This window comes from Sminthopsis crassicaudata, chromosome 4, assembly GCF_048593235.1.
Source record: "Sminthopsis crassicaudata isolate SCR6 chromosome 4, ASM4859323v1, whole genome shotgun sequence".
NCBI lineage: Eukaryota > Metazoa > Chordata > Mammalia > Dasyuromorphia > Dasyuridae > Sminthopsis > Sminthopsis crassicaudata.
In genome coordinates, this window is record NC_133620.1 from 158,070,362 (window position 1) to 158,093,338 (window position 22,977).

At 31.8% G+C, this 22,977-nt stretch overlaps 1 protein-coding gene across 6 annotated transcripts in view; it reads left to right on the forward strand.

The window, feature by feature from the left end:
* The window catches only part of REPS1 (RALBP1 associated Eps domain containing 1), an 87,400-nt gene that overhangs the window by 24,098 nt on the left and 40,325 nt on the right, over positions 1-22,977 (forward strand). For all 6 annotated transcript variants that reach the window (XM_074309710.1, XM_074309711.1, XM_074309708.1 and 3 more), the window contains exons 2-8: positions 4,586-4,709; positions 10,234-10,430; positions 14,852-15,005; positions 15,466-15,590; positions 16,113-16,275; positions 16,606-16,669; positions 17,476-17,630. In XM_074309710.1, coding sequence (XP_074165811.1) covers positions 4,586-4,709; positions 10,234-10,430; positions 14,852-15,005; positions 15,466-15,590; positions 16,113-16,275; positions 16,606-16,669; positions 17,476-17,630 — 982 coding nt within the window. The remainder of the gene's footprint in view (positions 1-4,585; positions 4,710-10,233; positions 10,431-14,851; positions 15,006-15,465; positions 15,591-16,112; positions 16,276-16,605; positions 16,670-17,475; positions 17,631-22,977) is intronic.

The following is a 22,977-nucleotide window of genomic DNA, read 5'->3' on the forward strand; positions in this document are numbered from 1 at the left end:
CTTTTTGTTTCTGAGCACATAGGAATGGGAGAGAAATTCGCATACTCTTGATCATCATTACTGTCACAGAATTTTGCTCTATCACTGTCCTTCTTTTGGAAGATACTCTATTCTGTTATATCACTTTGACCAGATGTTTGTTACTGTATCTCTTCCAGTCATTTTTCTTTTTTTTCTTAACTTAATTGCATTGATTACAGTCTTTCTACTATAATCTCTGCACTTCCTTGGTGATTTCAGTGTACACCTTGATGTACTTTGAAACACACTGACCTCCCAGTTTATCAACCTCCTTTGGTTGCCATGATCTCTGTATTCTCCTTGTTTATTTGGAAAGAAGCATGCCTTTATTACTTTTATTTTGAATTTTTTTTTTATTACGAATTTAACAAATAGTCAATGAACATGGATTTCTTTATACAAAGAAAAAAGAGGATTGCATGTGACACTGAATATTACTTACAGTTTATTTTTTTTAAAAAGTTACATGGTATGTTGAGTAGGGCTAAACAAGAGGAACTGAATTCAAATCCAGCTTCACTCAGATAAAAGTTGCGTGAACCTGGGTCAGTCACTTAATTTCTCTCAGCCTCAGTTTCTTTATCTGAAAAAAATGGGGATAATTTATACCTTTCAGGATTGTGACTATAATAGAGTGGCATTATTTATACTTTAAAAATATTAAAAACACTGGGTTATTTTTATTATGATTAATTAACACGATAGTACTAACACATTTGTGGCTTCTGTATATTTAAACCTTTTTTTAAAAAATTAAGACCCTAAACTCTAAAAATATTTTTGTATATATAACAGAACATAAGTGGATCTATATGAAATTATGAATTTCACTTTATACCACTTGCTTTTTTAAAAAAATATATGATAAATTCTGCTGTTACTTTCAAAATTATCCTGCTTATTGATACTTCTTTTTGAACTTTTGTTTTCTTCAGTACATTAAAAAAAGTTTCAGTGGCCTTTTTTATTGGGGTATCACTTTTGGTAACCCTTGACCTACCCCTTTTCACCAACTTAGAGAAAAAACTCCTTATAATATTAAATAAGCATAGTAAAGCAAAATATCTACATTGGCCATATCAAAAAACGTGTCTTCTCTGTACTTTATGTTCTTCATTTCTCTGTCAGTAACTAGATAATATGCTTTATCATGGATCCTCTGGATATATAATTAGTGGTCATTACTTTGCTCAGATTTCTTAAGTATTTCAAAGTTTTTGTGTTGTTGTTTTTTTTTTTTTTAACTTTGTTGTATATATTATTTTTACTAGATTTGCTCACTTTACTCATCATTTAATTCTTAATCTCCAGGATTCTCTGAAATTGTCTTTTCTAAAATTCTTACAGCCTATTAGTATTCCATTACACTCAAATCACAGGTTATTCATTCCAATTGTCTAAGAGACAGTCCAAGGCACTCTCCACTCTTGAAGATCAGGAAATTTATTTTGTCTATTATTGTTCATTCCCCATATTAATTCTCTCCATATCTTTTGAACACATAAGGATTTTGAAAGGATACTTGTTTCCTTTAACTTCGATTAGAATATTAGCAGTACACATCTTCATACAGTTCCTTCCAGTTGCTCAAATTCAGCTGCCTTTCTAGCTTTCTCTAGATTCTTGAGTTTGAATTTCAGAGTTCATATTCAGTTCTGATTTTTTCATCAAGAATGTTTAATTTTTTTTTTTTTATTAAAGATCCATTTTTTCCCCCCTGAAGATCATATTCTGTTTTCAGGGTAAAATGTTTTTGGTTGTAAGCTTTCTGTTTTCAGCCTTTTGGAATATCCAAAGTATTCCAAAATCTTCTCTAAATTTTTTTTTGGTAAAAACTTCCAGCTTTTGTGTGATCCTAATTAGTTCTTTGGCACCAGAACTGCTTTATTTTTTATTTTTTTTTTGGTTGCTGTATTTTTTCTGATGTGGAGGCTCTGGATTTTGACTGATGGATGTTATTGGGACTTTTCTTTATGTGGTTCCTTTCAGGAGGTGCTCATGGGTTCTTTACTTTGCTATTTGGTTCTAATAGATTTGAGTAGTTTTCATTTTATGATTCTTAAAATAAAATGCCATAGCTTTTGAAAAAAAATCATGGTTTTCAGGAAGTCTGATAATTTTGAAATTATTTCTCCTTGATCTATTTTCCAGGTCAGTTTCTGATATCAAGAGAGCTTATATTTTTTTTAGCCTGTTCTAGCATTCAGAAATTTGTAAGATGTACTACTTTCTTTTCTAAACTATCATTTAAAAAAAAAAAAAAAAAACAAAAACAAACCTCTTGCTTTGTTTTTTCTTAGGATTATTATAGTCATTTTGGAAAAACTTTTTTTTTTTTTTTTTTTTTTTTTGCCTTTGAGTCTTGAGATTTATTAGGAAGTTAGATTTGCAATAATTTTCTTATGCTACGTAGTGTTTTCTTTGATTTACTAATTTCTCCAGCATTAATTTTTAAATTGACTTTGTATCAGATTATTATCTCTGCTTGAGTTTGCTTTGGGTCCCTTGGGCATAAGCTAGACCACCCTGGATTGAAAAAATCAGAGCCTTGGATCTTTAGATGTTGACTGTGAGAGAGTTTCAGAGCCCATGGGTCTGAGTTTCTCCCCGGAACACTGTAGCATCTCTGTGGTACCCATCCATTGTTATTTGCTTAGGTTTTCAAGGTCTCTACCATGAGACTTTCAGGTGAGATTTTTTTCTTTTGCTTCTCTTGGAAATAAAGCCATATAGACTATATAACTCCTGTTTCCAATTGATCTGGCACTCATTTTACTTGAGAGACCCCTTTTCTATTTATTGTTTTTGAGCTTCTGTGTGTGTATGTGTGTATGTCTGTGTCTGTCTGTGTCTGTGTTCCTATGTCCCTGTCCCCACATTCACCCATGCATGCACACCCAATTTTAAGTAGAAGAAATTACTTTCAGGGCAGCTAGGTGATGCAATGGATAGAGGACCAGTCCTGAAGTCAGGAGGACTTGAGTTCAAATGTGGCCTCAGACACTTAACACTTCCTAGCTGTGTGACCCTGGGCAAGTCATTTAACCCCAATTGCTTCAGCTAAAAAAAAAAAAGTTACTATAGTTTCTTATTATTTTTGATTTGATGTAAATTTTAGTAAGTCCTTTAATAAATACTGTGTGCAAAATTCTGAGAGTTTTTTTCAAGTAACCATCTTGGCAGTAAGTCCTCTACATATATATTTTTAATATTTTATTAATACTCTTTGTATCACTTACTTTAGCCTCATTATTCACTTAAAATGTTGTATAATATTTATTGATACACATTTTTTTAAAAAATTATTTTCCTCCACATTCACAAGAATGGTTGCATTTTAGATCACATAGTTATCTCAAACTCACCTTCAGGTTATTGAAATTTAAAATTCTCTTCTGATTATTCTGTTGTCTGTCTGTCTGTCTGTCTGTCTTTCTCTCTCAATTGGGATTAAATTACTTGCCCACTGTCACACAGCTAGGAAGTGTTAAGTGTCTGAGGTTAGATTTGAATTCAGGGCTGGTACTCTATATGGTGCTCTCTCATACACTGCTCTACCTAGCTGCCTCCTCTTCTTTTCTTTTTAGCCCCACCATGACTTCTAGTCCCAAATAACTTGGAAAACCAAGGCCTTTCTAGTTTTACTTTTTTCTCTCTTCAATTGAAACTATAGTTAAACAATTAAAAGATCTTTTCCACCCCTTAAATCTTTTGTCTCCCTTACTGATGCCTTGTTCCCGCTCTGCTAGTTCTTAAAGCTTGTCTTTTGCCTCACTCCATCATCTGCCTTTCCCATTCCTATTTCAGAGCTGATTAACTCTTTCTAGAGGAAGTCATAAAATTCTGTTGACTGAATCCACTACAAATTTTTATTACCTAAGTTCATTTGGGCCCTTGCTGCTACCCAGCAATTCTTTTATTTATCTCTAGAAGTCAGTTTATGAGATTTCCCCACACTACTTGTTCGATACCTTTTTCTTTCTTTGAAGTTCCCCTACTCTACTCCATGTCCCACCCTCACTAACCTTCCCTTTCTCATATGCTAAAATTCTTTTGCTATCTTACCTGTTCCCTTTTTGCCCTACCTTTAAAGGTAATTGAATTGCAATCCCTTTTCAGTTTTAGAAAGTTTAATTTGATCTTCATCTGGTCTATTATGCCAAATACCTCCTAAATCTACCATACTAGTCACTCTGTCATTTTATTAAATTAGTCATTGAGAAAGGCAGTGTACATAATTTCATTATTAATTGTCTTAAATGAAACTTATAATGGAAACATGGAACAGAATGAAATGACCAAGAAGGTAGACTTTAGTTGTACAAGAGGACCAAAGAAATTTTTAAAAATTATTTTCAACTCTTTCTAAAAATTACATTTTCAAATCTGCAAATGTGAAAAGATGAAATTTGAAAGAGTAGAATTAATATAGTACATTCTGTTTTGAAAAAATTAGTAAAATGAATTATTTTCTTCAAGCAAAACTTTTTTGTTTTAGGGTTTGGGGTTTTTTTGTTTGGTTTTGGCATATATCCTTACCTTGGACATTATGTTCTTTTTGCAGATTATGGAACTTTGTGGTGCAACAAGACTTGGCTATTTTGGAAGAAGTCAGTTCTATATTGCTTTAAAACTTGTGGCTGTGGCCCAATCTGGTCTCCCATTAAGAGTGGAAAGCATAAATACGGGTAAATATGAAATTTGTTATTATTGCAAACCAAATTAATGGACCTTTTTTTAAAAAAAAAATTTAATTATAGCTTTTTATTGACAAAACATGCATGGGTAATTTTTCAACATTGACCCTTCCAAAAACTTTTGTTCCAAATTTTCCCTTCCTTCCCCCCATCCCTTCCCCTAGATGGAAGGTAGTCTCATACATGTTAAAGTATATGTTAAATATAATCTATGTATACATATTTATACAGTTATCTTGCTGCACAAGAAAAATTGCATTTACAAAGAAGGTAAAAATAATCTGAGAAGAAAAACAAAAATGCAAGCAAACAATAACAGAAAGAGTGAAGTGCTGTTATGGGCCATACTCATTTCCCAGTTTTCTTTCCTGGGTGTAGCTGGTTCTGTTCATTACCAATCAGTTGGACCTGATTTGGATCCTCTCATTGTTGAAGATAGCCACTTATATCAGAATTGATCCTCATTTGATATTGTTGTTGAAGTGTACTATGATCTCCTGGTTCTGCTTTTTTCACTTAGCATCAGTTCATGTAAGTCTCTCTAAGCCTCTCTGTTTTCATCCTGCTGGTCATTTTTTACAGAACAATAATATTCCATAACATTCATATACCATAATTTACCCAGCCATTCTCCAATTAATGGGCATCCATTCTTAAGTTTTGCTTATTTTTATAGTTTGATGATAGTCATATAAACTTGTTGGATACTTTTTAGTGGTTAGTGATCATGTCTGATATGCCATATTTGTACAGTTTTGTATGTAAATACTAGGGAAGAGAATTTCTTTCTACTTTATATTCACAGATGTTAAAAGCTAGAAAAGTGAGATTTTTCTAGATTCATATCACAGAAAATTGGACTCAATTCAATCTTTTCACTTATTTGTGTATAAATATACATGCATTCATATAGCTCTCCAGGTAAATATGTTTAATGCATTCTATTTTTCTCATATTCTTAGTCTTTCCTTTCTTTTATAAGTCAGACCTTGAATATTCTCTTATACTGTTTTAGATTGCACTTTGATGAACTATAATGGCATATTAGAGTCATGGTTAATTGGGGTTAGACTAGGGAAAGAAGATAGAAATTATATTCAAATGTTAAACAGAAGTTGTTTGCAAATTCAGAATCAGAACTTTTTAAATGAGTAGTATGTAGGCTAAGCTGAACCACAGAACTGACAATGGCCAGTAGTTTTGGAGTCACAGAATTGGAGACACATTTGCTTTTAATCTGTACTTAGTAAAATCTTCAAGTAGATTATTTAAAGAGAGAGTGTCTTTTAAGTTCTTTTTAGTGGGTGAAAAGTTTTAAGTGGTTCTGGGCTAATTATAAATGGCATTATTTGTTGAAACAAAATAATAATCTACTCTGGACTGTGTAAAACTGCATTAAACATTCTGATACATATTTTAACTTTAACCTTGAATTAAAGATCTAAATGATAAGGTAACTAGAAATGCCACATAAAAAATTTGAAGGATTATAATGTAGAAAAGATATTAGATTTTTTTCTGCTTGGCTTTAGAAAGCAGAACTTCAGATATTGGATAAAAGTTGTAAAGAAGAAAATAGAGGTTTGATTAACTTGACTTAACACAGAGTTCACATTGAAGAGGAATTCCTTATTAATAAATCTTTTTTTCCTATGGTTATCCATAAAACTACTTGCACAGCTTCTTAAATGAGATACAAAGTCTTTTAAAAGAGTATGGTCTCATCCATTTTAGAAAAGCTAAGTGAATTATTGACCAGATTATGTTAAAGCAATTGAATGGACAATCTGATTGTTTATGCCTTGAACAGATGCTTTAAGTGAACAATGAACTTTGACCCATAATTCCTTCAGAGAATGCCTGAATTGCTTTTAGGAAATTGAGTCCTGTTTTTGAATGACTCCAAATCTTTTCTAGACTCCAGGGCTGTTGCTCTATCCACTGTATCAACTAGCTGCCCCTCCAAGCTTTTTCTTGAAAGAAAAGCCCAATTTTGAACTTGTGTTCTTTTGCTGAAACTATATGATTCTGAGTCATAGTAGTAAACTATATAGTCTATAAAGAATTGAACTTTATGGTAACTCATAGGACAATAAATAATAATAACCAACATCAAGTGTTTACTATGTGTCAGACACTATTAAATGCTTTACAATTATTTTTTCATTTGTTAAGAGAAAGATATATGGTATGAGGATGCTGTGACACAATAAAGTCCCCTTTGCCTCTCTCCAAAAGTAAGCAAATCAAAGGATGACTTACGCTACTCCAAGGACCTCATTATTTCAAGAGAAAATTAAGAAGACCCCCATGTTGGGTATACTCCTGTGGTGAACATATGGAAAAACTTGTTGAAGCATCACATAAGATGAATAGTGTTGGATAGGTTTCAATTTGGATGTTGGCTTTAATAAACAGGTCAGTGATCCTTTGGAGATCCCCATTTTCTAACAATTAGAACTAACCAAAGATAGAATGGTTAGGTAAAGTAGGTTACCTTTCATTGGAAACTTCAATTAAAGGTTGAATGATCACTTGTCAGGTATGCATTAGAGAATATTCTTGATTAAGGGTGGTTGGACTAGATTCCAGCTGAGGTCCTTTCCATGTCAGAGATTCTTGTATTCTGTGTAAGGCAAATAGAATGTCTTTATTAAGCCCAACCATCCAGCCAATTCTATATCTCAGAATTTTTAAAGTATGAGCACATTTTTAGCTCCATGTTTGACCCAAATAGATGTTTTCAGGGGTTTTTTTTTTTTTTCTTTACCCTCCATTCATTTTTTTTTTTAATTTTTAATTTTTTATTATTATTATTTTTTTTTTTTTTTGTATGGGAAAATAACCCACTGCATGTAGGAATTTCATGACACAAGACTCAAAAGAGTTAACAAAAGCATTGGGAGTGAGAATGGTATTTTTAACAATCACTCTAAAAATACCTCTCCTTGGGAAAGGGATCCACATGTGCAAAAATGTTTGTGGCAGCCCTTTGTGTAGTGGCAAGAAACTGGAAACACTGGATGCCCATCAACTGGAAAGTGGCTGAATAAGTTATGGTATGTGAATATTATAGAATATTATTGTTCTATAAGAGATGATCAGCAGGGATGATTTTAGAGAGGCGTGAGGAGATTTATATGAACTGATGCTAAGTGAAATGAGCAGAACCAGAAGATCATTGTACACAACAACAGGATTATATGATGATCAATTCTGATAGTCATGGCTCTTTCCAACAATGAGTTGATTTAGATCAATTCCAATAAGTTTGTGATGAAGAGAACCTTCTACATCCAGAGAGAGGACTGTGGGAACCGAGTGTGGACCACAACATAGCATTCTTACTCTTTCTGTTGTTGTTTGCTTGCATTTTGTTTTCTTTCTCAGTTTTTTTCCCTTCTTGATCCAATTTCATTTTGTTTTTCTCATTTTATTTTTCTTCTTGATCCAGTTTTTTTTTTTTTTTGTGCAAGATAACTCTCTTTCTCTCTCTCTCTCTCTCTCTCTCTCTCTCTCTCTCTCTCTCTCTCTCTCTCTCTCTCTGTATATATATATTGCATTTAACATATTTAACATGTATTGGATTACCTGCCATATTAGGGGTGGGGATGGGGAGGGTAGGAGGAAAATTTAGAACAAAAGGTTTTGCAAGGTTCATTATTGAAAAACTACCCATGCATATCTTTTGTAAATAAAAAACTTTAATAAAAAAAGAGAGAGGGGGAAAAAAAAAAGAAAGGATGATTCAATGGCTATTAAAAATATTTCCTTTATGATTTCTAGAAGAATTCCATTTTAAATAATATAATAATTGCCTTACATGAGGTTTTCTTAGCAAAGATATTGGAGTGATTTGTCATTTCCTTTCATTGTATCATAGATCCAAAGAGGTTAACTGACTTGCCATGTTCACACAGGTAGGAGGTTTCTGATGTTGAATTTGAACTTAGGTCTTCCTGCCTCCAAGCCCAGTGCTATATCTTCTGCATCTCCTAGCTGCTCCTTGTATAATAATAGTTAGCCTTTATCAAAGTTTACGAAATATTTAAAAATAGATCATTTTATACTCATAATAATCCTAGGATATCGGTACTATTGTTATCTCCATTTTATAGATAAGGGAGTTGAAATACAAAATGGTTAAATGATCTTCCCAGGGTCATCTAGCTTGTAAATATATCATGCAGGTTAACTCAGGCTTTTAAAATTCAGGTCTCATATGCTAATACTGTGCCACTAGTTGCTTTAACTTTTAAAATAGTCATGAAAAGAACCTTTTAAAAAGAAATTTCACATCCTTTAAAATATCTCTCTTGCATATGAGTTAACGTAGCCTTTTTTTTTCACTCTCAGGAATTGCAAATCTATCATGTGTTTGATCTATATCTTTTCCCAGCTGTGCTGAGTATGTCTCTTCTTCTTTGCCTTTCTTTATATTTCTATCCTCTTTGTGGACTTCTTGAATATCTATTTCTGTATCCATCTTTCCCATTTGTCATTAGGACCCTGTGTCTCTTTATCTCAGTGATCCTTAGGAAATAAGATTTTGAAAAATAAAGCCAAAAAATGGCATGTAATGAGATCAATTCCATAAGACAATTGTTTTGATTATTACCTTAAATGAATACTATGTGAATTATTTTTTTTCTCTACAGTGGTTATCATTTTATCTTCCTAACCAAACTAGAAAAGGACTTAGGACTTAGTTGTGATAAATCAAAGTGTGTGTGTGTGTGTGTGTGTGTGTGTGTGTGTGTGTGTGTGTGTGTGTGTGTGTGTGAGTGTGTGTGTGAGAGAGAGAGAGAGAGAGAGAGAGAGAGAGAGAGAGAGGGAGGGAGGGAGGGGGGGAGCTTTTATTTGGTTAACAGGAATCAAATATTAATACCTCACTATAGTATTAATCACAGTTCACTAGTTGGTACCTTGTCTCTAATAGGTACCAAATAATCACAGAGATAATGTATTGAATAAAATGCCAATGTGAAAAATTAGTCATTATTTTAAATATGCTTTACTTAGAAATTTGGTATATTTGAATTTGAATTTTAGTACAATCCATTATTGCTTCTAAGTAAGGCCCTTCCTTGGGGCAGCTAAGTGAACTAAAGTCAGGAAGACTTATGTTCTTGAGTTCAAATACGGCCTTAGATACTTTATAACTGTGTAGCTTTGGGCAAGTCACTTACCCAGAGCCTCAGTTTCCTTTATCTGTAAAGTGAGCTGGAGAAGAAAATGACAAACTACTCCTGTATCTTTGCTAAGAAAACCCCAAGAAGGGTCACAAAGAGTTGGATGCAATTGAAATTGAACAAGAACAATAAAAGTTCCTACCCAAGTCATTTAAGAAAAGTTTCTAAAAATTCTATTATAATATTGAGTACTTTCGTTCAGCAAACACAAATAAAGGATGCTATAGGCATTTAATAAATTCAGAGTATCTGAGGAAGTAACTTCTTGTTTTATTAATTTTAAGATGATTAAAAATTGCTATTAATAATTATGTCTTTGATAGTAAAGGATCTCCCCTTACCCCGATTTGGAGCTTCAAAGAATGAACAAGAATCTCGACACACAACCTCATATTCTTCAGATACTGAGAATCAAGGTTCCTATTCAGGTGTAATTCCTCCACCACCTGGTAGGGTACAGGTCAAAAAGGGCTCTGTCAGTCATGATGCCGTCCAGCCACGTCCATCTACAGATCAACAGGTAATCTGTAATACATAAATGTATTTATCCAGTAAGCATTTTTTGAGAATCTGTTATGTGTATTGATACTGTAATAGATTCAAAAATAGTACCTTAATATATAGTAGCTCAAAATCCCAAGCTATGAAAGCTTAAAAGCTGCTCTGAGATTTTTGGGATACCCAAGTTTGTCTTTTGGGGGGGGGGGACGGGGAAGGCAGTTGGGATTAAATGACTTGCCCAGGATCACATAGCTAATATATGTTAAGTATTTGAGTTTGGGTTTGAATTTGGGCCCTTCTGATTCCAGGGCCAGTGCTGTCTTCACTGTACTACCTAGCTGCCCCTCTTCCCCTCCCCCCCAGTTTGTCTTTCAAAAAACCTGAGTATGGCCTTTAATAGTAATTATAGCAATGAAGAAGACATAAAAGAATTGAAATAAAGAGAATGACATATGATTAATATGATATAGAGATGGAAGACAATAGGTATCCATTTAAAAAAATCTTTATTTGAATTGAAAGAAATTATAGTGGACAGAGCACCAGCCTTGAATTCAGGAGGACTCGAGATCAAATCTGGTGTCAGATACTTAACACTTCCTAGCTGTGTGACCCTGGGCAAGTCACTTAATCCCAGCTTGGGGGGGGGGGAAGAAAAATAAATTGAATATTTGATAAGTCAGGTTGAATGTGGGTGTCATGAGTAAAATTGGGAAAACTTACTGTTTCAAAGAAAGAATTAGTTCAGTATCAGATTTCAGACACAGATCAATTATGGGTTATTGAAAATGTAAAACAAGTAAAAGATCAAGATCAGAAATATAAATTCAAAAAGTATAACATAAATATAAATTCTGAATAAAAAGCATAGCTAAAGCTGTGACAGTAGTTAATATAGCCAAGAAATTGTGTGTAGAGGAAATTTGGAATGACATTTTAATATTCTTTGGGTTCCTTTTTTTTTTTCTTCCGTAAAGTTGCTTTGTAACTTTTTTGTTGTGGTGGTTGTTTATTTGGTTCTTTTAACACCTCCAGTCCATAGTTATTTTAAGCTGAAAGACACTAATGTGAGTCTTGCAAACTATCTTTTAGTGAGTCTACTTGATATTCATAATAATAAAGGAATAAATGTCTTCCTCTTTATGTGGCAGCAAAAAAAGGGAATATGCTGAAAAGGATGAACACTTTGTATAGTTTCACATTTTAATAAGGCATTGTTTCCTTCTCATTAATGTTCCCCTGGTCCATCTCTAGATCTCTGGTACGTTACCAGAAAGAAAGTTATTTGAAAAAATATCTAGCAATTAATTGTGTGACTTAAGTCATTGTTTTCATGTTAGGAAATTATGGATATTTTGAGTTATTAAAGCAGATAGCTATAGCTCCTTCCAAAGTGGTCTGAAATTAATTTGACATCTTCTAGTAAAGCAAAGTTAGGCTATTTCTAACTTATTAACTTAGTTCAAGGTTTATTTATATAACACTAAAAACACTTGCTTCTGCATGTGAAGTGGAAATGTAAATCATATGAATGTTTATTCTTTTGATAAAATAATTCAGTGAGATGATTACAGAAATTTTTCTCCCTTGTAGATATTGGATAATATTTTTTAAAATTAGTTTTTAAATATATCAGAAGTCAAGGTAATTGTAAAATAAGAAAAGATAATTCATTAAATAATAGTATTGGCAACTTTACCAGGTTTAATAAACTGAAAACTAAATTTTAGGTGACTAAAGAGAATGGATGGCAAAGAAATGGAGGTAGCAGATTCTATAGTAATTAAAATGTTATTTTTTCAAGTTATATCTTGATATTTTTTATTTTTACATTGCTTAGATTTCTTCTCTTCCTGGAAAGCTATTGCGAGGGGGGGTTACCATTTAATAAAAAAAGCTGGAGAGATCTCTAGAAACAAAGCAAAGTTTATTATAGTTCTCCTGAGAAGGGTATCCCACCCATCAAGCAGAGGAAAGAAGGGAGCAAGCATCTCCTGTGGGCAGGGTTAACACTTCAATCCCTAACGCAAATACCCCCTTTTACCACTGACCCTTATCCTCATTGGGAACTACCCAAGAAATTGAACTTGACCAATAAGTACATAGTTGCCCATATTTGATTGAAATAGAAAATAATGTCATGGGAGGATAGCAGGAAGGGGACTTAGGTATGCCTTGGGTCAATGCTCAAAGTCCTTCAGGCCTACTCAAACTCTGAAGTAGATGAAGCCTTACTCGATTTTCATAACTGTCTTAAAAGATCTCATCTCATCTTATCTCGTTCACTATCAATTTTGACAAATAATATAAATAAGAAAAAGAACAGAAAAAAATTACCAGTTTATATGATTAATAAATTGAAGATAGGTGATTTGATCTCTACTTCTACAAATGAGAATAAGAAGGGGAAAAAAATCTTGGTATCAAATATCTTTAATAATTGTTTTGTTGTCCAAAATGCATAGACATCTAACAGAAATATGTACAGCTGAAAGCCATTCCTTAACACCTAAATCAACAAAAGATAGCTCTTTTGTGTGTAAGATAAATTGTTCAGTTATATTATTGTAATAGATATATAATTGTTTTATTTACATATGTGTATACATATATGTGAAAAGGCACATATACTTAATATTTATATATACATACATAGGTCTTCGTGGCTCTGCTTCCTTCTTGCTTTTATTTTGCTTAGTTCATGTATTCACCATGTTTATTTCTTATAGTCAGTAATATTCTATTACATTCTTGTGCCACATTTTATTTAGTCATTCTCCAATTGATGGCAGTCTACTTTGTTTCTAGTTCTTTGCTATCACACACAAAAAAAAATGCTGCTATAAATTTGCTGGTGTACTTTTTGCTATCAGTAATTTTGTAAATACTACTTGCTTGTCATTCTTTGCAAACTTTGGATCAAAGGATGGACATTTTACCACTTTGTAATCATAATTCCAAATCACTTTCAAAATTTTTCCATATTTCATATTTCCATCAGAATGCACTAGTGTGCTTATTTTTCTGTGTCCCCCTCTAATAGTGATATTCCCATCTTTTATAATCTTTAACAATTTGCAGGATGTATGTGAAACCTTATGGATGTTTTGATGAATAGTTATCTTATTATTTGGTGATTGGAGCATTCTTTCGCATAATTGTTAATAGCTTACAATTCTTTTGAGCAGTGTGTATATATCTTTTAATGACTTAAGTGTTAGGGAATGGCTTTCAGCTATACATATTTCTGTTCATCGTCTGTATTTTGGATAACAACCATTTATTAAAAACATTTAATACAGAGGCTTTTTCCCCCTTCTTATGCTAAATACTTCAGTTTTGTTTGTGCCATAGCTTTTCAATTTCACATAATCAAAAACAGCTATTTTATCTTTTATAATTGTTCTATCCCTTGTCTGGTTTAAGAAATTCATCTACTCATAGAAGTGAAAAGTATATAATCTGTTTCTAACATTTTGTTATAATCTTAAATATTCAAGTAACATCCATTGTGAGTTTATTGTGAAATATGATAGAAGATAATTTCAATTAAATTTCTTTCTAGTTTCCTCAATAGTTCTCAGGAAGTAGGATAGTCTTTCCTATGGAATTTTATGTTTTCAGACTTGTCAAACTGCACTACTGAATTCCATTGTTTCTGGTTCTCTTGTCAAGTTACTTCCACTGGTAACCCTTTTCTATTTTTACCTATACACTTGCTGCTTTATTATATAGTGTAAGGTCAGGAAATTCTATTCTTTCTACATTTCTACCTTTTCCTTTCATTTCCTTTGACATGCTGGATTCTTTGTTCCTCAAAAATGAATTTTGTTTATGATGTGTCTAGCATTCCTTTGTAAATTAACACAATTATTATTATTTTACAAATATTTTTATTATATTGGCATGGCCCAGCCATAAACATTTTTCCAGTTATTTATGACATTCTTTAAGTAGCATTTTGCAGCTGAATCTATATAAATGTTTAATGATTTTTGGTAGATTGATTCCCAAATATTTTTTCTTATAGTTACTTTGAAAGGGATTTCTCTCTTGTTGGCTTTTGAATTTTGTTGTTTTATATAGAAATGGTGTTGGGGTTTTTAAACTTATTTTGTAGCATGCAAAAAAATGTTAGTATAATTGATGCTAAAACTCCTATAAATAAAGGCATAAAATGGTACTTTGAAAAATATCATAAAATATCCAAAATCAAAAGTAAACATCAACATACAGTGAAAATATACTATAAGTTCTACCAGTCTATACAGGGTTATATTAAGGAAGCCCACTGTTTTTATTTGATGTAATTTTAGAAACGTTAATTATGACAATAAGACAAAAGAAAATAAAGATATAAAGATAACTAAAGAAGAGACAGAATTGAAATGTTCATTTTTTTATAATATTTTGTTACAAGTTCTTTTCCTCTTTCTTTAGGAATCCACATCTCCAGTAGTTTCACCCCAGCAGTCCCCTCCAACTTCTCCACACACATGGAGGAAGCATAACCGTCACCCCAGTGGAGGAAATAATGAACGTCCTCTTGCTGGACCTGGGCCCTTTTGGTCACCATTTAGTGAGGCACAAACAGGTACATGTTATTAAGATTGTGATTTATGTACTCTTAGCGTATAAAATAATTTTGAAATAATGTTTACTAGTGTTTAAGGGAGTTGGAAAATCAGTTATTTAAGACAATTTAGAATTATGGATTACCTAAGTTAAATGCTTTTATATAGCAGTTGAAAATAGATGAATCCCTATTGCATTTTCTTTTATACTGAAATATAAATTTTTTTAATATATTTTTTTGTGTTTTTGTTAGATTATTAAGACATGAAGGAGACTAGTATTTACTTTCCAGGATATTTATTCTGTATATTAGAATGATAAATGTTGTGTGAAAAAACAAACTATTTAAGAAATAGGATAAGTTTTTAAAATGAACATAACAATTCTATTTAAGAGGCTAATTTTTTTCATTCACTTTTAAAGGAAGCTCTTATGATTGCATATTTTTATTTGTTATAGATTTATTTCTCTTCTTTCAGGTTCTTCAACTGGTGATGCAATGTGGTCTGGTCATTCTCCACCTCCACCTCAAGAAAACTGGGTCAGTTTTGCAGATACTCCACCAACCAGTACTCTTTTAGCCATGCATCCTGCTTCTGTCCAGGTGTGACATTTTATTGGTATTGCATTTTATTTGCTTCATTTCAATTATTGCTGCAATCATTTTTTTTCATTCTTTGCTATTGCAGACTTCATAAGTAGAAGCTCACTATTTTGCAGAGAACACTAATCTGTTCTGTACCCTTTTCTGCAACAGTCTAGTTCTACTGGAATGTTCACTAAAGGTTTTGACTTCATTTAAAATAAAAATTTTCTAACATTTAAAGAGAATTTTTAAAAGGTTCCCACATTTAGGAGTATCTTTGCTTGGCTTTCTTAGCATATTTCTCATAACTTTGAGTTGCATACATAATTATCATCATTTCTATCCATTTATATCATTGTGCAAATAAACTCCTGATAACCTAATTGTCTTAAATATGTGGTTTGCAGATGAGTTTAAAGCTTTTGATGTTAAAAAATTCTACAAAATTTATTTTACTGCCAAGGACAAATAGTCTAGAAACGATGGTCCATATGGTCATATAGATAGATAACATACTGAGGAAAAAATGTTTCATTACAGGACCAGACAACAGTACGAACTGTAGCATCAGCTACAACTGCCAATGAAATTCGTAGGCAATCCAGTAGTTATGATGATCCCTGGAAAATAACAGATGAACAAAGACAGTATTATGTAAATCAGTTTAAAACCATTCAACCTGATCTAAACGGATTTATTCCAGGTGAGTTGCTAAAAAACAGAAATTATTATAGACATGGCAGGCCCTAGTCTCAGTTTCATAACTTTAGGCACTGGTTCAAAGGCTTTGCAGTTGTCAAATTTGGACAATATATGAACAATTTATAATTCTTAACTTGGCATGGTTTATCTACAAAGGGTTTATATTCACTGGGGCCAAAAAAAAAATCCAAAAAACAAACTCCAAAAAACCCCAATACATTTTACTATAAAGGGCACTTTCCAAATAATCAAATGTCTTATACCTCAGACTTTTATCCTTAGATCTGTAAATTTACAACCAACATTAAACATCACTGTTTTAATATTTCAGGATCTGCAGCTAAAGAGTTTTTTACAAAATCAAAACTACCTATTCTTGAACTTTCTCATATTTGGTAAGTGTGTGGTATGTCATAGTTGGGCCATATATTTTGTTTCAGAAGAATTTCCAATTGGTAGTCTTTCAGAAAATAAATAGTATCATAGTAGACTGTCTAAAAAAATCCAGTGACCACACAATATTAACTTATCACAGCCATTGACATTTTTCTCTCTAAAATAAAAACCATAAAAGATAGTGCAAAAACATCTATTCATACTTTGTAAAACTTTAAAATTCATAAAGCTGTACCAATTATTTCATATTGCCAACATAGTGCTATTGAAATGCATGGAATTAAAGCCAGTTTGCTCATGCATGGTTGAGTTGATCACTTTTGTCTCTGAACAAGTTTGTGATAAGCCTCATACTAAGAATGGGCTTAAACACAATACTCACCTTTCATCACAGACATAAACTGCTATGTGGTTTGAAACAAAATCATTATATGACTTGTTCAGAACAAATTCTTTTTAGAAAAAAAGAAAACTTAGATAAAAATTAGAGTATATCAGATTAGATGACAAAAAAGATTTTCTTGTATATTAACTGTTTTTCTTGAGAAATTTATTGTAGAATATTACTGTAAAATTGTAGCAGTAAACCAATACATATAAATGGATCATAGCATAAGTCTGGTATTGAATTTCAAAATATAAACAGGTTGAAACAGGATATGTTTATTTTTAGAGCATTAATTGCTGAGTTTTTTGTTTTGTTTTTATTTTAATTAATTTTTTGCTAGCAAAGTGTTTCCTTATTGAGAAGTAAAATAAATGGGAAAGAATTTGATCATCATTTATAGTAAAGTTTATCTTTTAGGGAACTCTCAGACTTTGATAAAGATGGCGCTTTGACACTGGATGAATTTTGTGCTGCTTTTCATCTGGTAGTTGCTAGGAAGAATGGTTATGACTTACCTGAAAAACTACCTGAAAGCTTAATGCCCAAACTGATTGATTTGGAAGATTCAGCAGGTAAGATAGATAGGTCAAGAAAACTGTTGTTTACCTTTTGATAAACTTTTAAAACTTTATAATCAATTCAAGCTTAATGATTTGAAGAAATTTTTTTCAATGTAAAATGCCATGAACAGCTTTTTCTTTAAGTGGCTAAGTTAATCTTTTCTGTTTATTCAAATAAATCTGAATTTAAGAGTTTGGTTAAGTGATGAGTTTGGTGTTTGTTTCAAAGGTAAGCCAAAAAGGGAGAAAGATATAGTTTAATTTTTGTGCAGTGAAAACTTTAGTAACATATATTTCCAATAGCTTTCTTCATAAAGAATAAATGAACTTATAGATAAGATTTCTTTAGATTCATATCTTTAAGTATTATCTATAAGTATGGTGTTTATGTTCCCCTATGAATGATGAGGTATTCTTCAAAATAAAATTAAAACCTAAAATAAGTTCTCAGCAAGATGTACACACAGAGGAAGGGTTCCTCCAGTATCACAGAAATTAAAATTGATTGGCTTTACTGCTGCCTATTTTATGAGTAGGAAAAGGCATGAAATTTCTTTGTTGATAAGAGCAGAATCCCTAGAGTCAAAGATATTAAATTTCTTCTAGCTTTACAAATTACTCATGTGACCTTGGGCAAGTTTTAAACATCCCCTCTCTGTTTCTCCATCTGTTATATCAGTCTGAGACCATTTTTCTAATAATTCTTGGTTTTGGTATTTCTGAAATCCCCACTGCATATATAAGAATATTTAAGGTAGTACATAATTTCATTAGCTTGAATATTTCCTTGATTAACAGCTCAAAACCCTTCCATATTTTAACAAAAGGTTTTCAGAAGTTGGTTATGAACAAAAATATTTCATCATTTATTGGCTAGTACATGATAACAAAATGCTCTGAATTAAGGCTGGTTCTTGGATGTCAAATACAGTCTAGCCCATATTTTAAACTTTTTTTAGCTTAATGGACCATCTTTGCTTAGTTAGCATAGTGTTCAAGGACTTAGGGTTACCTCCCCATAATAATAATAATATGATATATATATAACATATAATATTACATATTATATATATGTAATATAATATAACTTTAGCTATTTATAAAATTTCTTTATTGTGTTTCTGTGTGTGTCTGTGTGTGTACACGTGTGTTTCTTTGTATACATATTTCACTCACTTGTAAAAAGCCCTGGTGATTCTTGTTCTACTAAAGACATGTTAAGGAATATTGGTTGTTAGTATGATTTATAGATTATATCGTACTATATTTATAGATTATATGTAATTATATCATTACATCATCTATAAATTAGTTATAAGCACCAGTTAATTTAAACCTAAAGGTTTTATAAATTAAATCCGATTTAATATATCGCTTGAAGTATAAGGTCAGGGTGGCAAAATTGCAAATTATAAAGGGATGACAATTTAGAGCATGATGGATATGTCACATAATACCAGCTCTTTGAAAGCTAATAGCATGATGGGGCAATTTTGTGAAGATTTCTAGTGTGCTGTCATTTCTTGGTAGCATCCAAATACTTGGCTTCTAGATTTTATTTAGTTTTTAAATTAATTCTTATCTGTTCTTTTTTAGCCTTGATGTGTATACTGACTCTTAGGATTTCTTTGACTGATAAATTATATTAGCACATTTGGCTTTCTTCAATTATAGATTTGTTAGATATATTCAGGAATTGGAGATTTAAGGACACATACTGAGTGACTTATTTTTTTTTTTTCCCTGTGTAATAGATTGGTACTTGGATTCCTCTTTAATGCAATAATATTTTTATAGTGTAGATTCAGGTGTTCCTAATTTCTTTGAACTCTTATATTTGCAGTTTTTATTCTGGCCTTACAAAGACATTTTTGAGTATTATTAAAAACAAAGTGCCTTTAGCAGAAGAGAATTTACTTTTTATCTTGCTAGCATAGGTCCATGGAAATGATTATATATACTTTGAATAAGAAAATATATCATATATAACATTATTATAACATTAGAATCCATTATTAAATTCCATTCAAGAAATAATCATTTTATGTGTAATTCATTGTGCTAGATGTTATAGAAAATAATAAAGATGAGCAAAAAGTACACTATTTTTCTTCAAGGAGTTTATAATATAATTGAGGAAATCAAATATATTCAGTTCTACATATGAAGTATTTTATTTGAGAAATACCAAGTGTAATGAATTTTAAAAAAGAAATTTCTCATCCATTTAAATGTTATAATCACATGAAAATCATCACTCATCACTTAATTCTTTTCATATTTAATCTGATTTCGTGAGCACCCAAAAATTGGCTGTGATAGACCACCATTTCGCAAGTTAGCAGTTTTATTTGTATTTCTGCTGCCATCATACTTTTTGAGTTTGTGATTTAGCAGTTTACAGATTGGCCGTTTTGCTATTAGGCAATGCTGTTCAATTTGTCAAATGCCACCAGATGATTTGAGTTTTATCTTTGTAGACCAACAGAGTAGGCTTTCTTCAGATATAGAAAACTAATAGAGCTTATATTTGCTTTTATAAGGATTTGTTGACCACAAACAGAAAACAAAATGTAGGACAATTAAAAATAAAAAATTCAGACCTTCTAAGAGGAACAGAAGTACAAAATGCTTCCAGGCTTTTGATATGAATAAAACAGTTGGACTTTAATTTTGACTATTTAGTTTCCTATTAACTAATTCAAAAAAGGAAACTTAAAAGCTTCAATATTCATTTAATGTTCCTATTAACTTTAGATAGGGGTGGGGGGAAGAAATTACAAATAAAAAATTATTTTCTTAGACTTACAAGCAGAGCTAGTTAGATTTTTATGTTGAATTTTTTTTTTTCCTTCTAAAAGTAATAGTTCCAGTAAATAGAAAATAGAAGTACCATGATGTACTTAGGGTTCATTTTAAACTTAGTAACCTAATAAAAGAAAAAGAAATAATTTAAGGAATGGCAAATTACGCTTTTTTTTTTTAAAGCAAGTAGGTTTAGTGGATTAAAAGAGTGTACTATATTTTGTAGTTAAATTTAAATTATTAACTAATATCGGAAAGCTAAATTCAAACAATGTGCATTGTCAAGTGAATAATTTGACTGATCATCAGTCAAATGGGATTAAATAGCTTTAGGAAAAGGGATAGCTAATTTAGCCTAGTAGAAAGAGGGATGAGAGGCAGACATGGTATATTTTTTCTATTTGGAAAGATAGAAACTAGTGACAGAAATTTCTGCCTTTTGATTCCCTAATCTGAGTGGTCTCGTCTCACTTAATGCAATCATTACATCTGCAAAGTAGGTAAATAGCATGCCAGTGTAGTTATACTGTGTTATCTCTTCCAGTGCACTCTTATACATGGAAAGTGCCTTTTGAGTAAAAGCACTCTTGGGGTTGGCTTTAAAAATAATTTAGGATCATACTCTTCTTTTTCAGCCCTGATGCTCTGTGATGATGTCAGGGGCAGAACAGAACCAGCAGGAGGGAGGCAGGGTTGACACAGTGTTCCAGCAGGAGGCTAGGTTGGAACACTGCATCAGGTAAGAGTAAATTTACACCCCTGCCTCCACAAGGATAAAGTCTTAAGGACTAACATTTATATGTGGATATGAAGCTGTAATTTGCTGGAGCATATATATGAAATTAAGTTGATGAAGGGTGTACATTATTGTGGAGCTTGATGTTCCTTCTCAAATGAGTGACTGCCATCTTATAGTAGGAATGAGCTTTCTTTCCAAATGTACTTTACTGCTTTTTTTCTTACCATCATAGTTTTATGCAAGAAGTAGGACAAAGCTAAAAAATTATATGGCTTTTGTAGAGGTATATAGTTGATTTCTGCTAGGAAAATTATTTAGATGGTCTGGGGGATGGGAAAAAATAATTGCATTGCACATTTAAGAGGTATAAGCACTTAAGTGAGTATAGAGACTAGGTCCATATTATGGTACCCTCCAGGGTATAAGAATTAGGTCCCAGATGCTGCTATAGTACAGAGTAACTCTGTAGATTGAGTAGATTGCCTAGAGTAGCCTAATATCTCAAAATTAAAGAATAATAGTAAGAAGATTAAGTCTGTACTCTTCTAGATTGAGTCAAGGCTTTGAGTCTGCCTTATAGTAGATAATTCTTTAACCTAATTCTATAATAGTTCTGCATATTTTTGAATCTAGATGGAGCTGGAATAACCTATACAGGTTAGATTTCTGTAATATAGTTTTGCTTTAAATTAGTCCCTTTAAAATGTACTATTTTTTAAAGTGTCGTTCTTATACTATTCATTTTCCTTCCCTGAAATGTCACCCTGCTTTTAAGTTCTCAAAACCATCTTCAATTGTCAAGTTCCTACTAGAGTTATTTCAGTAATGTCTCAAGGTACTGCTACCCTCTTTGCTTGCCTTCCTCTCCATTCATAATTTTATTCATTGAAGAAAAAAACTTTATTTTCTTTTAATTTCCAACCCCAGAATATCCCAAAAGTAAACTAATGCTGTTATTTTATCACATTAAATTAATTTTTCAAAATATCATACAAGTATTATAGTCAAGATTTTTTACAGAATAAATGCCTAAGACCTACCTCTGTTTTGTTTTCTTTATTGCCCCTGACAGTAGGAACACTAAGGCAAGTCTTTAATGAGTACTAAAAGGACTGAAAAGGAAAAAAATATGGTCCTAATTTTTGAGAGATAAAAAGAAAAATCAGTGATGGATTGAAAAATTAGAACTTGAAGTCCTTTGATGCAACGACAGAAAATTGAGGTGGTGAGGCAGAGCCTTATGATACTTTGAATCACTATATCTATGATATAACACCAAGAAAGAGTATGCTCTCATCAGATAATTAAAACACAACGAATTTTGTTGTTGAAAGATCCAACAAATGAAGGAATTTAGAGAAAATCATCCAAAATAATTATTACTTGAAGAATCTACTTGCATTTGCTTTGGAAAGTAAAAAAAATGTGTCCCATGCTGCTTTGTATTATGCAGCAGATTTAAACTATTTATAATACAGTATAAATTTTGATAAATGTTCTTTTGATGGAGAAACTGAGGTACTGTGGTTTACATGACTTGCCCAAGATCACATGGCAGTAGTGATAGATCTGGGAATAAAGCTTAAATTTCCAGATTCATGACCCAAATTCTGACTAATATTCATGAATGTTTTATTAATTTAGCAATTGCATATTCTTTTAAACTGTTGAATGCATTCAAGGATATATAAAACATAAGAGTATATTATTTATGTTGGTCAAAGGGAATTATAAGTAATATTTTGAAAAGTTTAACCTGAGTATAAACACATTTTTTAAGGGACTACTCTGCATTATTGGATTGTGATAAAAATT